We start from the raw sequence: 15,639 nt of genomic DNA, 5'->3' as shown, positions 1-15,639 counted from the left end.
TTAACAGTGGTCACACAATCCAGACATTGCATATGTGGTAAGATTAGACAGTCAATTTAATGTAAGTTATTATTAATGTTAAAATGAGTGTGTGAGAAATAAGGCCAGATTTCCAGACCAGATTTGCTTCCTGTTTATAACGGCAGGGTTCTTGAGCAGCAGAACGATGCGAAGAGATCTCAGGACTTCAAAAGAGATGAGATCTCTTAGCTGCTTCAAGACACCTTCTAGAAGTACTGTTATTGTTTGGAAGCTGTATTGTTTGGAAGTTCGGAAGTTTGAAGGAATCAGCGAAAAACCTCTACGAAACAAAATCTACAGCTCTGTTTCTCCCACTCCAGAATCATTCAGTTGTTACGATGGACGGTGGTGTGTACAGTAGCGTGTTTTAAAGGAACAGAACTGGATTTCTCCTCCAATGTTTTACCACAGGCCATCGTCCCTGGAAACAGAAACAATGCCATGCTGCAGAACCTCCAGCCTGACACTCCATACAACATCACTGTGGAAGCCGTTTACACCGACGGACCTGGAAAGAAGCTGTCTGGGAACGGACGCACACGTAATGTCAAAGCCCCTATCTAGGGAAATGATTCAAGGAAGCCATCATAGCTTAAAACGATCGGCTGTACATCTGACTTTAGGAAACACCAAACCCATCACGGTTTATAGGTTTCATTGTAGTTGCACCTTCTCAAACGCAACAGTAAGGCTCAGCCTCGTCCAGTCCAACATACAGTATAGCTTTTCCAATCAGGGCCAATAATGAAACTTAACTTTGTAGAACTGTAGAGATTCACAACAGAGCCAGCTGCTCCTTCATGATATTTGCTGTGGTCTTTCATACTGAAGAATTCCTGGCATTGGAATATTCACATTTGAAAAACCAGGGAGACTCAACGAAAATTAGTCCTTGTTACGAAAGTAGCTGACATATTTAGCCTTGGCCAATTCTGAGCTGGCAGCCTGAACTGGCTTTCATCCAACAGAGGAGCTCACACTACAGTTGCCCGCTACCCACATTTCCCTGTTTCACAAAGAAAAACAAACCATAGGTAAACACGTATTACTCATAATAAATCCAAAACACGGCGAGATTAGAAACGTTCTCTACAGAGTAGCTATCCAGCTGTTGTTATGGTAGTTCTCTGTTGACCGATCTGCACTGGGGTCAGTCTGGAAACAGCAGGTCAGGTTTGCCATGCCTTAATAAGCTTTAACTGGCATGACTGATTGGATGCTGAAACGTTTCTGCTCTGCCACGCCTGCAGTCTCCCTCTCGGCGCCCCAGAACCTGCGAGTCTCCGACGAATGGTACACCCGATTCCGCGTGTCATGGGACCCTTCTCCTTCCCCAGTCCTGGGGTACAAGCTGGTCTACCAGCCTACAGGTACGGTCACCTATGGGGGAATATAGGCACACAGCAGCTCATGAACCTGTCCCCAACTGTCCTAAGCAGGCATTAGTCAGACACGTTCCAAAGCTATGTGTATATTTTTGCCGGCATTTTCCATGATACATTTCTATTAATTACTCACCCGCTGTGCAGTAAAGCACTAATGGCTACTCTTAAGCTATAAATAAGTAAATGTTTACAGTGTAAGGAAGGTTACAATCCAAACAATGAGTCACTGAATGATAAACCTTGAAACCTTGTTTTTTGGCAACCAAATGTTTTTATTTACAAAAATGAAACCTTGATCTTGTGTGGGCTGACATACTCAGATAAGGACGAGACCCTGGAGGTATTCGTGGGTGATGTGACCTCATACACGCTACACAACCTGCAGCCAGGCACTACCTATGATGTCAAGGTGTTCGCCCAATATGACGGAGGGATGAGTGGATCTCTCGATGGACAGGGAACTACACGTATGTACCTAGGCACTCTAGGCTATGGTAGTGTCTTTTTTTGTCCTTAATATGATTTCTTCCCCAAACAAAAATTTTAAAGGCACCAAAGATAATTCTCTAGCAAACAAAATATGTTGCCTGTATATTTAAACATATTCAATTGATGTTAACCCTTGATTAAGATATTTAAAAAAAGAAAATGGTTAATATCTGAGAGAGATACAGAATAAAAGTTTGACTTAGTTGGATATTTCGACCAAACACATTCCTGGAAAAGAAAAATGGATTCACTCAAGCAGAGTAAAATGTTATATGATAACTGCATTCCTTATTTTTTCCACAGTGTACCTAAATGTCAGCAACATTGAAACCTTTAACGTTGGCTACGACAAATTCTGTGTGAAGTGGACACCACATCGGGCCGCCACCTCTTACCGAATCAAGCTGAACCCTCTTGACCGTAAGTCTGAACATTTGCACTCAGATTGTTGACGGAGATTCACAAATGAAACCACAAGAGCATTGTTCTTTTCATTACAACCCGCCACAAAAACACAATGTCCCAAAAGTCTGTGTGAAGGAATGTGACATACACCCATTACACATGTAATCGTTTAGAATTGCTTAATGATATTCAATATGGAAATTCTGGGCCAATATGAATAACCAATATTTGTCTGGCAAAATTGGCTTATCCCGATAATGATACTGGCCAAAACTGCAACCAAGTTTCCACATTCCTGGAAGAAGTGGATGAGCACTAACGTCAACTTATGCAGGACAGATGTAACAAATTTCATTTGTATAATAAAAAGTTTCAACTTGCTTACATTATTAAGCGGAGAGCATGGGTCTAGTGCTACTGAGAATATAGCAACTTTTTAGCTTTTCTTGTGAGCTTATCCAGTAAAAATGAAAAACATAAATAAAAGAGGTTCAGATGACTATGATTAGGCTGGTTTTTTTTAGCATGTTTTCACATAATTTATAACATTAGCAGTGCATCAAATGCGCATATGTTGCACCATCATAAGCTTCGCATTGGGCCAGTACTGATATGGCCCAGATTTAGTTCCCTCAAAATGCTTTTTATTCAGTGCGGTTGAAGTCCATAGTGAACACATAAAAACACTGAGGCTAAAACACATTAAGGCTAATGTGAGAGTGTGTATATGATCAAAGAGCTGTTTATTTTAGCTCTTTTCTTATTTTCCCCCAATAGCAGGATGCATAATTTGGCATGTTTTGAAAGCAGCCAACCGGAAACTTTTAGGTGAAAGCTTAGATCTCATTTCTGTTTGTTTTTTGAGTATGTCTGTTCTGTATTCGCACTTGGACTCCGGGTAACTGTTAAAAACAGGAAGTCATTTTTAAATCAATTTATGATACTCATTCCTTATCGACACTGAGTTTTCCAAATTAAGACTGCTGACAGCACTGGTCCCAGGGGTTGAATTATCTGTAAGACTGGCATCTCAGTAATCTTATCATAAGAGAAAGAGCTAAAATGTCAGAGCACAGGTGTAATGTTTGCTTTGAAACACACTACAGATGTTAACTGTTAGTTATCAGACATGGAAAAATTGCATGGTGGAATAACTAAAGCTTTAAGGGCTCAAGGGGCTTTTTTGAAACCCATGAAACCAAGTTTTTTTTTTTTCCAACTTTTGTTACTTAACCATGAAAAAAATGAATATGATTAGCCTGGATTCAATAAGCATTTTCCTTAACTTAAACTCACAATCAAGCGTAAATGTTCTTTATTTGAAAAACAATTCATCAGTCATGAAAAATGAGTCAACATGCTGTGTTTGTGAGGAAGGAAGCCTTGCATTTATTCGTAGGTCAAAGTAGCAAACAATGCTGATTGAAATTAGGTCATCGGCTTGAGCCCCACATTAAGTATTTCGAAATGGAAATATTACGGGTAAATGCTCATGTTTTTCTTCAAACAATATCGGGTTCCAAACACAGCATGAGCTGCAGCGTGTACATCACAATACCGTAAAGCCTGTCACGCCCCATTACCGAGTTCCTGAATCCACATGAACCCAAGAACAGAACAAACCACTTCAAAAGGATTTAGGAAATGGGCTCATGGAGGTCTGGGCAATATCAGAATACAGATATTGCTGTCGATTGGCAGCTGTCAGAAATTCACTGTGCAGTAGAATGAGGTTTGCATTTAATCAGCACTCTCTGACTTAAACTTTGACTTACAGTATAAATATGCAGATATTCAAATATGTATTTCCTCATTCACAAACACATCTTGTCGACTTAAGGTTTACTCAAAGTCTCAAAGTTAAGGACAGGTTTTGATTGAATCCAAGTCTGACTGAGGAGCTACGCCTCAACCCAAAAGTCAAAGGCTGGTGAGGCTGGAGCACTTAGTTCAGTTTTCCCCCTTTTTATTACAGCTTCCAGCAAGGGCCAGCAGGAAATCACAATCACTGCTGCCCAGACTCAGTACTGCTTCGATGGCCTCTCCCCTGATGCCTTGTACAACGCCACGGTGTTCGTCCAAACCCCCAACCTGGAGGGGCCCGGGGTCAGCGCCAAAGAGAGAACCCGTAAGCCCTGACCTTTTCGCTTTATAGCGAGGAAATGCGGCTCTTTTCTCATGAGTTTGCGTCCCATTTTAACACGCACGCATTTCTCCTAGTGGTAAAGCCCAGTGAACCCCCAACTGCAGCCCCGACGCCTCCTCCTCCTCCCACCATTCCTCCTGCCTGGGAAGGTAAGCAGAACGCTCGCTGGTCGTAAACGTTAGCACAGCGTACAGCGCAACGTGTCTGCCAGCTTTTTTCCTGAATCCACTACAACCCAGAATAGAACAAACCTCTTCGAAAGGGATTCAGAAAATGGACGCATGGAGGCCCATAATTCAGAAATTACTGTCGATTGGCAGTTGCCAGAACTGTGCTGTGGTTTGGAGCCTTCAATACAGTGCATTGATTTAATTTACCATTGCACATGAACTACATCCCTGAATTCATTGCAGTCAGGAGGTACAGTGCATAGTCTTAGTTAGGAAAGTCTGTTCTTCAGAGTGAAGAATGAAAGATTGGCTCTTCTGTAGGAACTGCCTTGTTAATTAGCCATTGAGTTTGACCTGTTTACTCACCTCTAGGGTATGTTATTACAGATTGCCACAAATGTGACGCACTGCAGTTAGCATTTCTCCTCCAGGTTGTGCCAAATACTTAGAAGAAAAAGAAAAAACTCATTAAAGGCCTTATGGTCGCCAAATGTTTTTGTTTGTTTATTCGCTTGTAATTCAGGAAAATGTAATTAGTTAAGCCATCATGTGTTCATTTTGCTATTTTATTTTATCGCTCGTGGTTTGTGAATCTTCTGGAAACAGTGCCTCACAGCCTGTAGGTACAGTGATGTGGTCAAACACGCACTGCTTACTTTGGTGTTGATTTTTCTCCTCCAGTGTGCAAAGGCGCCAAGGCCGATGTGGTGTTCCTTATCGATGGGTCATGGAGTATTGGAGAAGAAAGCTTCCACAAAGTCGTGAACTTTGTTTTCAACATTATCGGAGCCTTTGATGTCATCAGCACAGCAGGAATGCAGGTACTGCACTGGGGTCTGTTAACAGAGAGCGATGAGATTAGAGGGAATGAATAAATAATGAATTGGGGTAGTTGTTATGTGGTCTTTTTTATGTGAAAGTTTTTCTTCAATCTTGTCTTGGGAAACAGGTATCATTTGCTCAGTTCAGTGATGAAGCAAAGACGGAGTTCAGGCTTAAAACTTACCACGATAAAGGCAACGTGCTGTCAGCTCTCCATCTCATTCCATACAGGGGAGGAAACACCAAAACAGGTACCCTTCAAAACACATTTCATTTGACATCTTTGGATTTGACTGCTGCTCCGCAAATTGTTCGGAAGCACAACAGACAAGGAATGCGAAAGCCCAAGTTTTTGTTTTGTATGAGTTCCCCAAGTTATCAGAAATACTGCTCAAATCCCAAACTGAATTGATGGGACATGCTAGTTACGGATTCAATGCTCTTTCTTCCTTCTTTAGGTGTTGCTCTCAAGCACGTCAGTGAGCGGGTCTTCACAACTGACAGCGGAATGAGACGAAATGTTCCAAAGGTTCTGGTGGTGGTCACAGATGGACGATCTCAGGATGAGGTTCAGAAAAGTGCCTCCAAACTCCAGCATGCTGGTGAGAGGAATATAATTCTCCATATACTCGTCTGATATGTCGGAATGTTTGGCTGGGCTGTGTTTTAGCTGTTAGTTTTCTTTGAAGCTGCTTGTTTGTGGTGCTTTACAAAACAAAAAAAAACAGTGTGTATCTGTGTGTGTGTGTGTGTGTCCTGCAGGTTATAGTGTGTTTGTTGTTGGTGTCGCTGATGTGGACTACGCAGAGTTGCAGAACATTGGAAGCAAGCCAAGTGAAAGACACGTGTTTGTTGTGGATGACTTTGATGCCTTCTCAACGATTCAGGATAACCTCGTCACATTTATCTGTGAAACAGCAACCTCCAGTAAGCCTTCTTTGGTTCATAACCTTATTTTATCTCACAATGACAATAATTTTTAAATTTTAAAAAAAGTTATGTGTTCTTGTCTCTATAATATTGACTTGCAGGCATGTTTTGTACAGTTTTCTAGAAGTCTGAGACATGTTTGTAATCATTCAATATTTCTTGTTTATTTCACAGCTTGTCCTTTGATTTACTTGAATGGGTTCACATCACCAGGTGAGCATACATGGATATGTTTGAATGTGTATGGCAAAGCAAGGTCTACATAGCTACATGCAGTGCAGCCAGCAGCAGTAGTCTGTTGAGTACCATGATATGAATTGTACCCTATCATTTGCAGGCTTTAGAATGCTTGAGGCATTCAACTTGACTGAGAAGACCTACGCCTCTGTAAAAGGAGTTTCATTGGAACCTGGCTCATTCAACAGTTACTATTCATACAAAATCCACAAAAATGCATTTTTGACACAGCCCACTACGTAAGTTACAGCTTATGTAAATTTTCAGCTTGTTTGTTCCCACAGTGGAAGGTACACACTCTCTACTGTGAATTAACATCCTTTGTACTTTCTTATGTCTTCCATGCTCTTTCACACTAGGAATGGTTATACCAATTTGATTAGCTCTGCTGCTGCACATCCCCCTGTGTATAAAAAAGTAAAGCCGAAGACTTGTGTTAGTAGCAGCATTTTAAAAAGATGAGGTGTTTGGAAGAGAAGGGTACTTTGATACTGACAGCATATCAGAGACAGCCTAAGAACAGGAGCTTTTTTGGCCAATTTTGACATCTTCAGGCAACAGGCAGGGTGGCACTAATTTAGCTCTGGACTAGCGGTGCTTTTTTAATTTGTGCAAAATTGGCTTTTTGTGTGTGTGTGTACACGGTTGACTTAACATGCTCAAATGGAAGTTCTCACAAATTTGATTTGAAGAAAATGCCTTCATTATATTTCTATCCCTTGAAGGCCTGCGAAAGCTTTGGCTCCCATAAGATTGATGAATCTGTGCTTAGTGTACACCCTTAGATTTTGTGAGATATGTTTCTGTGGTTTGGCCTGAGTTTCCTTGAGTGTGGCTTATGATGAGAAAGACAGAGAGTCAGTAATGATGACATGATATATCTTGCCCGGTCATGCTCAGGCAATGAGGCCATTCCCCACCAAACAAGGTCTGTTGATTTACAGCATGCTGCTAAGTCTGTTGTGATTGCCTGACCTTGCAGGTCAAGACATCATGCATGGGAATATAGCTGCCCTCAAGCTAAGGCCTCAAACAGACTAATAATGTCTCTTTGTGGACGTTGCCAGACAATCTGAGCATGTTCAGCTGTGGTGTCATAAGCGCTAGCCTTTTCTTAGTCACAAGATCTAAGTCTGTTTAGAAAGTTTGGCCTGCCAGATATCTCACTTCATTAAATTGACTAACAAATCAGACGTCCCAACCGAGGCCTTTTTCGAGGTAAACAAACTGCCACTTTTTCTCAGGGAATGATCTGATAGCTGAATGCACTTGTTTGTTTACTGTCTGTCTGTGATTTATATTACGTGTCGCATTCTTTTGCGTCTTACATAATTCCTGTTTCAATCTGACAGGGAAATTCACCCTGATGGACTGCCGCAGGCTTATACCATACTCCTTATGTTCCGCCTCCTCCCTGATTCGCCGACAGAGGCGTTTGACATCTGGCAGGTGTCTGACAGCGGCAACAAGCCTGAAGTCGGGGTTACCATTGACCGTAAGGCTTTCGTTTTGTCACTTGGGGAGGGTGGACAATTAAAGGTAAGGGTTGAGGTCAAGTGGGGTGGATGTAGTCGACCACCAGCTGCACTTGATGTCATGAAACACACTTCTCCTGAGTAGTTTATGATAGTCTCAGGGCTGTGGCACTGCATCTTTGTCCAAAATAATGCAGGAATGGAGGCTTATCTTGGATAATAACTTGTACAGCCGGCCACTCTCGCCAAAGAAAATTAAGTAATTAGTTTTGATGATGCTTTGACATAATCCATCTTCTGCTATTTCCCAGCAGTGTGAAAAACGCCCCCTTTTGTGGGTTATGTCTCTCAGCACTGGTATATTTCTAGCTTATGTGGCTTTTGAAGTATCCCCTGTAACCCAGATTTCTAGAGACTTAATGCTTCTCTCTCTCTCCCATCTCTTCCTCTCTCTCTCATTAGCTTCAAGCAAAACCGTATCTTTTTATAACAAGGACACACGGGGGGAGATCCAGAAAGTCAGCTTTGATAACGAGCAAATCAAGCAAATCTTCCATGGGAGTTTCCACAAGGTAAACACCATTTTCGTTTCCTCATCGTGCGAAAGTTCAAAGAGGGTGTTAGGTAACGTTTTTTTGGGCCAGGCAGCCAGGGTGTGTGGTGCAGTGGTCACACCTGGGCTGCTTTGTCTTTGTTGAATTTCCTGAGGACATAAAAATGCTTGGCATTCCTGTTCTAGGAGGCGTAGCAAAGATACAGATACAGACACGTCGGCCATGTTGCTATTTATGACATGTGGTATTTTTTACAAGCCGTGCAAAAACCGCATGTAATGTTAAATGATGCTCTTGCACACGAGGATTCATAAGTGATGATGTCAATATTGAGACATTTGCATACTGCAGGAGCTGAAATATAGGCAGTTACCTGTCAGACTCACAATTAGGTACGTCTTAAAGTACATGAGGGGGCCATGGATTAGCAAAAATAAAGAGCACTGTGCAATAAATAAAGTCAGATATTTTATTATTGCTAATTAAGATAAATTTATTCATAAACACGGCCTCTGTACCAACAGGATTGGATAAGTTACTATTGCCGTTTGTTCTTCACACATAGTATGTGAACTACAGTGATGGGTATCTCACATTTTTTATGGATGGTGGTCCCGACTCTTGCTGTCTCTTTATTAAATGTTCAAACTCACAGAATGCTTTGAAACCGCTGAAATTAAAATTGATGGCGCAGTTGTCGATAACTGAAAATTGAAGCTTTTTGGGAAGTACAATTACCGGACCGATTTCTGAGAACAAAGACGTGTATAAAGACTTGAATAAAAAGTTATAAATATCTGATGCATCAGCAGAGAGAAGGGAATTGGATGACCTTTCGCAGTCTGTAAAAGTTTACAAAAGGAAGCTAAAAAGTAGACAGATTCCCAAATGGCCCATTCCCAAAAGTTATGGGCAACAGTTCCCGTGTGATCTAATATCCTGATATTCATCTGTTTACATTTTTTGTGTCTTAATGTTGATTTCCACTTGCCACCATTAGATAAAGAAATGACGAATACAGCACTCTCCATTCTCAGTGTACCACAGTGTAAACACAGCTTCTCTCCTGACATCTGCAGTACTGGGTATACAGAAGCACTTTGAATTGATTTCTTTGGTCCCAAGGGATAACCTATTAGAGAAAACCACTGCCTAAAGAGCACAAATGTAGTAGTTATGAATTGTGAATAATTTGTTTTAAAACATTAATGGTACTGATTTATTGTAGCGCCGTAAGATAGGCAACAATATTTATACAACCAGTCATTGGTTTTGATGGATAACCGCTTTGAGAACATATATCTATACTGCATTTGCCTTCCATTAGATTGATATTTGGATGGATGAGGATTATCTGAGTTAGGCTGATGACAGTTTACAGGGACACTGAATATCCCTGGACACAAGCATGAGGACATTAAGCCAAATGCTATAGTCCGATTCTAATGAAAGATTTGCTGTAGCAGTATAGTCAGATTTTAAGTCGAAATGGGTTTGTGGGAGCAAAAGCATTTCTTTTTCATTAGGGAACTATTTGGTGAGTGCTGTGTATTGGCCGTTGAATGAATCATGCGGTTGAACAACATTAAAGTATACTTTTGATGTTTAATAGGTTGTCATTGGCCATTAAAATATTAAATGGATGTGCTAGGCTCATGAAAGCCACAAGTCACGTGTGTCATAGGGTCATAGACAAGTCACAGAGAATGTACCGGAAAGCTATATAAAAGTAGGTTGATATGAGTGAGCGTGAAGGCCAAATTCAGTTTGTTTTGTGAAGGAGAATATAAGAAACAGGGGCGCTGAATTTTTCGTCGACACCAAGCTGTAGTGCACAAGTCCCTGTGAGTTTACTGAAGTCAGAATATGTCATTCACCTGACGTCACGGTGGAGGGCAAACAGAGGACTGCGGAGACAAATATTTACAAGAAATGCAACGGAATGAAATCTGAGTGCACGACCGCATCGCATTGTCTACACTGCCATTTCGGGGAGACCAATAAAAAAAAAGCAGCGCAGTCGCTGGCGTGCAAGTCTGGAAAATGTTGGGTCAGTGCTGTAGCCGTTAAACAATTACATCAGAAAGCCAGCGGAACGCCAGAATGGAGACTCTCCCTTTTTGGCTCCGTCTCCGCTTCGTTGCTTGGGTCCTGGGCTCTGCCTGGATTGCCTCTGGTAGCTGATTGCCTGGGGTGCGTGTGTGTGGGGTGTGGTTGGACGGGGTGGGGGTGGGGGTGGGGTGGGCGATGTTATAATGCTTGTGGTTTCTGTGAGTAACTCCGGTGGTCTGCTTCATGCCACAGTAGTTTATTCACTGTATCCACGTGGAGGCAGAAATCCGACTTGGCAGGAACGCTTCACTCTCCGACTGTATCAGAGACAGGCAAAATATTTACGAACTACATTTTCAATACGAAGTGCACTCCCTACACGTCTCCTCTAAGTGAGCTGAGAGGTTGAAACAAAAAGCGAGTGATAAACACGTATTTTACAAGTGTGCTCTTAGGTTTTCTAATAGGAAAAACTGTCAAACTTTTCTGCGCTATGCTACGATCCTGTGATGGCATGGTCCCGTAAACAGGAGAATACACAACGGAACAAATGCTTTGAAGTGCTCTCAGCCTTTCAGCTGTAAAATATTGAGTTTACATACCAATGCCAATAAGCATTAAAGAAACAAACGTGATTAAGTCTGTCAAAAATGGACCAGTACTTTTCCTCCCTATTTTGATGGATTTTGCGTGTTGTTTTTTCGGTCTCTTTGGCAAGTGGTTTGACGTGCAGGGAGTACTCTGGACCCATTTTCACAGAAGAGACTGTTATAAATGTTGTTGACTTAATTTTTTGTCTACTGATTATACTGAATTTTATGTGCAAGCCAGCTTCCTTTTGCTTGAAACTGTAGTTTAAGCAAATGAGTTAAATTGCTGGAGGAGCAGGCCAATTTTGGAGTAATGGAGTATAAAGTATAGAGGGCAGAAAGTAAATAATCTGCCAAATATCATACAGCTCATAGGAACCTGCCAAGAAAACACCAGCAAAGAGTATATGTAATGTTTGAGTTAATGAATGAAATCACTTGTAATGACCTGAAAATATGAGGACAGTGTAATGCGAGTGGCTGAAAGCCAAGGGTTCCCCAGCTTCCGAGATTCAGTTCTTCTCTGAGGTCATTATTATTTTTTATATTTTTTTTGCTACCACAGAACCCAACAGCCAGAGATTCTTTTCTGAACACACTCTCATGACTTTTTCATTATGTTTCGAGGCGGGGCAAGGCGTTATTCATGGCTGGTAGCATTATTGCTCTTTCCGCGTGAAGTGTGTCGACGGGTGACACAGTGAGCAGCGCGATGCATGTAACCGGAGTGATGTTGGCGCTCACATTTCCACTTGGACTATCAATCATGGCAAACGGCTGGGTCAGTTATGTGCTCTTTTACCTCGTTTGCCCTCTGTGTGGAGCAAGCCTGGTTTCAGCTTCCAGAAACCTGCAGTGTTATAGACCCTTCCTCCCGTGGTCGGCCAAATATTGTGTCGCGTCGTCAAGGAAGTTCACTGTAATTCTGCGTGCGGTTGCCAGGGCCCTTGGCCTGTTTTGTGGAGTCTGTACTGTACAGATTTCCTACAAAGAAAGAATGCAGATACTGTAACACCACAGTGGCATTTCTTTGAAAATCTTGTTCGAATTGCATCTGTGCAACAAATTTTGGCAGACAGGGAAGTCTTTATGGTGTACCACAAAATGACCTCATCACAAGAAGCAGTTCGGAATGATTCAGAACCAGGTCTAGCAACAAGCATTATACTGTATGTGACTTCTGAGGAACATGCTCATGGAAAGAATTTTCCATGTACAGTCTACCACACTTCCACAGGCAAGGGAAGAGGAACGTTCCTCACTGTAACATTTCAGACAAAATAGCAGACATGGAGTTATATAACTATTGAGTGCCCTAATTACAAAGGTCGAGCCATTGCCTGAAGTATGCTTTGTAGTAGTATGCTTTAGTAATATTTATTTATTTAAAACTTGTTTTCTGCACAAGGTATGGTCTACAGGTGGGATCTCAAACTCAGATGTCTGCTGGTTTTTAATGTGTTCCTGCACTGAAGTGTTTAATTTAAGTCATTGATTGGCTAAAGGACGCACACGTACGTTTGCAAGGCCTAAATCGGCTGCTGATTGAATGAAGTAAATTTGAACACCAGCAGAGACTGTGGCCCCCCAGGGCTTCGAGACCCCTGGTCTATAGTGACACATCATTCGGTCAATAGTATGATGGCAAGGAAATAGACCATCGTCTCACACTCAGTTTTCAGGTCTTTTTGCCAGACCTCTCATTTTCCACACAGTCTGCACAGCATCAGGACAAAAAGCTGTTTTTTTTTCTGGTGGTACTTCCTGGAGAAAAGAAAGAATCCTCATCCCGGTCCTCCTGTCTTTTCAGCTACACATCCTGGTTTCCCCCAAGAGTGTCAAATTGAACTTGGACTGTCAGGAGGTGGGGGAGAAAGAGATTAAGGCAGCTGGAAACACCTCCACAGATGGATATCAAGTGCTCGGCAAAATGTCCAAGTCAATGGGCTCGAAAGGAGACTCAGCAACAGTGAGTAAACTCTGCTGGGGTCAGAATGACGCCATTGATCTGCTGACACAAGTGATCTCAAAAATACACAAAACTTAAGCAAAATCATAAAATTCAGCAGCCAAAATTCTTGTTCAAGATGAATTCTGACTTTCTAGAATTTTATTTTTGTTGATTTATTAGTTAAATTATTATTATTATTTATTGTTGTAAAATATGTATTTATTGTTTTCACCATATGCATAATTACAACATAAATACAAACTATATAACTTTAGTAAGGGCATCCAGGTGCAGTGAGTCTGTGTGTGTGTGTGTGTGTGTGTGTGTGTGTACCGATGCACAAATCAAAGACATATGTAACATCCATTTTCAATTTTGTTGTACAGTTCCAGCTCCAGATGTTTGATATTGTCTGCAGTTTGGGTTGGACAAGCAGAGACAGATGCTGTGACCTGCCATCCATGGTAAGGGGTTTTTCTGTAGATATACTTGCAGAGGTGTGTCCCTTAGTTATCAAATCTGTTTATATATCCACTGATCAATTGTTAACACTTAACCAAAGAGGTCCTATTGTGTGTTCAGGTTAGCTTAAGAGTCTATGAGAGTGTTTAATATATGTGTATATATGTGTATGTTGTATTGTAAATTCAGAACTATAGACAAGACTAAACTCAAAATAAGTGAGGTTGCATTGTCAAAATAGATTTTGTTATACAATAGGTTTTGTTACACAGTTTACATTTTACAGAATTTGGAACTCAGCCTTGTTTTGACCTGCCCTCTCTGTGGTATCTCACTCAAATCCCACTTGAGTTGTGTAGTTTTGATAAATAAATCCAGCTGTTGTTTAAGAACTGTGATCACACTTTGACTATAATATAAATGTAGGCCTTTATTATATAAATACATAATTGTCAGAATGTATACAAAAATCCACAATGCAATGGGAAATATTTTGAATATATTTTGCTCAACTTTACAGTATGGGCTGATATATATCTAAAATCAACATTAATTAATCTGTTTTATTTTCAGAAATATTCCAGTACTGTCAATCTTCAAAATCTTTTCTGAAATTTTGGCACCGAGACACGCGCCACTCAATAAAGATTAAAAAATATATTTTTTTACTTAATTCCTTCACAACATGTTTAATAACTTTTTTCATCACCTTATTTCCCTTGCAAATACTAGTACAGTACAAGACATGACTAGACCACATAACTTTTGTATTTTCCCAAAGCTATTCATAGGTCTCTCTGTACTGTCCTCCTCCCCCCCTACTTAGTACGGCCGTTCCAAGCAGGACATTAAATCCGGGTAGACTCATACATTGCAGATGGCTGGAAATGCAGAACATGCTCATACTGTAAGACGGGGCTGTTATACTGGGAGCCTGGGGCCAAATACTAAGGACCCTTTGATCATTCAGAAGAAAAAATTATTATGGACTACTTAAAATTATTCAGATAGATCAAAAAGCGTTAAGGTTCATGTCCAAGCATTAAGCATTTGCTTACCTCCTACAGTGACAGATTAATAATGAATAGTTTTGCATTAAGAAGGCATCTACAGTACTTTGCTGACATGCATGTACAATAGATCATGTTCACATATCATTTTACAAATACCATGTGGAAAATATTTGGCTCATGTGCAACATTTACAAAAAATATGTAGCCCCAAAGGAAATAGCTGAAGGTAGGTTCACTGGGAATCACCCCTTGATGATATTTCTGTTTCAGTTTATCCTGTTTGTACATTTTCTTTCCTTTTTTTCGATTTCAGAGAGACGAGTCCAAATGCCCGCCCCTTCCCAATGCTTGCACATGTGCACTAGAGAATGTGGGACCGCAAGGACCCCCTGGGCCTTTGGTAATGACATCAGCCGTCTCTGTCTAGCCTGTGAAGGAGTTCAGCTGTGGCCCCGATTGAGTTTGTAATACCAAAAGTTAAGCAGTGGCGCTGTAGACAGGTCTGAAGTTATTGAATAGAAAGGGCTTTTGTTGGTGTGTTCTACCACTCTCTCTTGGATTATGTTTTTGTATATAACAGCATAATAGCTGCATTATGTTTTTCTTCCTTTAACTTGTAAATATTTATCTGACGTATGATGGCTGTTAAAGCTGGAGCAACTAGCTTGTTAATCTTGATGAAATGGGATTGAACGGGAGCCTGCAGCTACAGCTATAAACCAGCACGACTGCACTTGTAACCTCTTGTTTTATAAAGGCTGATGGTTTCTGAAAAATATTTATCTGGAATATTCCTAAATTTGCTGTTCTTTCCCCAGGGTGTGCCTGGTTCTAAAGGTCCACGGGGTGAGAGAGGAGAACCTGGTTCACCTGTAAGTACACAGCTCACATGTCTTTTTGCAGTTAATTTAAGATACCTAAAACAATTTTAAGCATT

The 15,639-nt window shown here is 41.0% G+C and overlaps 1 protein-coding gene across 7 annotated transcripts in view; it reads left to right on the top strand.

The window, feature by feature from the left end:
• Positions 1 to 15,639, top strand: part of col12a1b (collagen, type XII, alpha 1b) — a 75,918-nt gene that overhangs the window by 49,929 nt on the left and 10,350 nt on the right. For all 7 annotated transcript variants that reach the window (XM_035423307.1, XM_035423312.1, XM_035423311.1 and 4 more), the window contains 18 exons: positions 433 to 562; positions 1,272 to 1,391; positions 1,727 to 1,873; positions 2,199 to 2,315; positions 4,276 to 4,428; positions 4,521 to 4,595; positions 5,298 to 5,437; positions 5,566 to 5,689; positions 5,897 to 6,040; positions 6,201 to 6,365; positions 6,543 to 6,581; positions 6,706 to 6,844; positions 7,958 to 8,100; positions 8,543 to 8,652; positions 13,087 to 13,245; positions 13,614 to 13,691; positions 15,016 to 15,102; positions 15,521 to 15,574. In XM_035423307.1, the coding sequence (XP_035279198.1) occupies positions 433 to 562; positions 1,272 to 1,391; positions 1,727 to 1,873; positions 2,199 to 2,315; positions 4,276 to 4,428; positions 4,521 to 4,595; positions 5,298 to 5,437; positions 5,566 to 5,689; positions 5,897 to 6,040; positions 6,201 to 6,365; positions 6,543 to 6,581; positions 6,706 to 6,844; positions 7,958 to 8,100; positions 8,543 to 8,652; positions 13,087 to 13,245; positions 13,614 to 13,691; positions 15,016 to 15,102; positions 15,521 to 15,574 (2,124 nt within the window). The remainder of the gene's footprint in view (positions 1 to 432; positions 563 to 1,271; positions 1,392 to 1,726; positions 1,874 to 2,198; positions 2,316 to 4,275; positions 4,429 to 4,520; positions 4,596 to 5,297; positions 5,438 to 5,565; positions 5,690 to 5,896; positions 6,041 to 6,200; positions 6,366 to 6,542; positions 6,582 to 6,705; positions 6,845 to 7,957; positions 8,101 to 8,542; positions 8,653 to 13,086; positions 13,246 to 13,613; positions 13,692 to 15,015; positions 15,103 to 15,520; positions 15,575 to 15,639) is intronic.

Source organism: Anguilla anguilla, chromosome 6 (genome assembly GCF_013347855.1).
Source record: "Anguilla anguilla isolate fAngAng1 chromosome 6, fAngAng1.pri, whole genome shotgun sequence".
Classification (NCBI taxonomy): domain Eukaryota; kingdom Metazoa; phylum Chordata; class Actinopteri; order Anguilliformes; family Anguillidae; genus Anguilla; species Anguilla anguilla.
The sequence above is the reverse complement of the archived record's forward strand: the minus strand, read 5'-3'. Positions and strand labels throughout refer to the sequence as shown.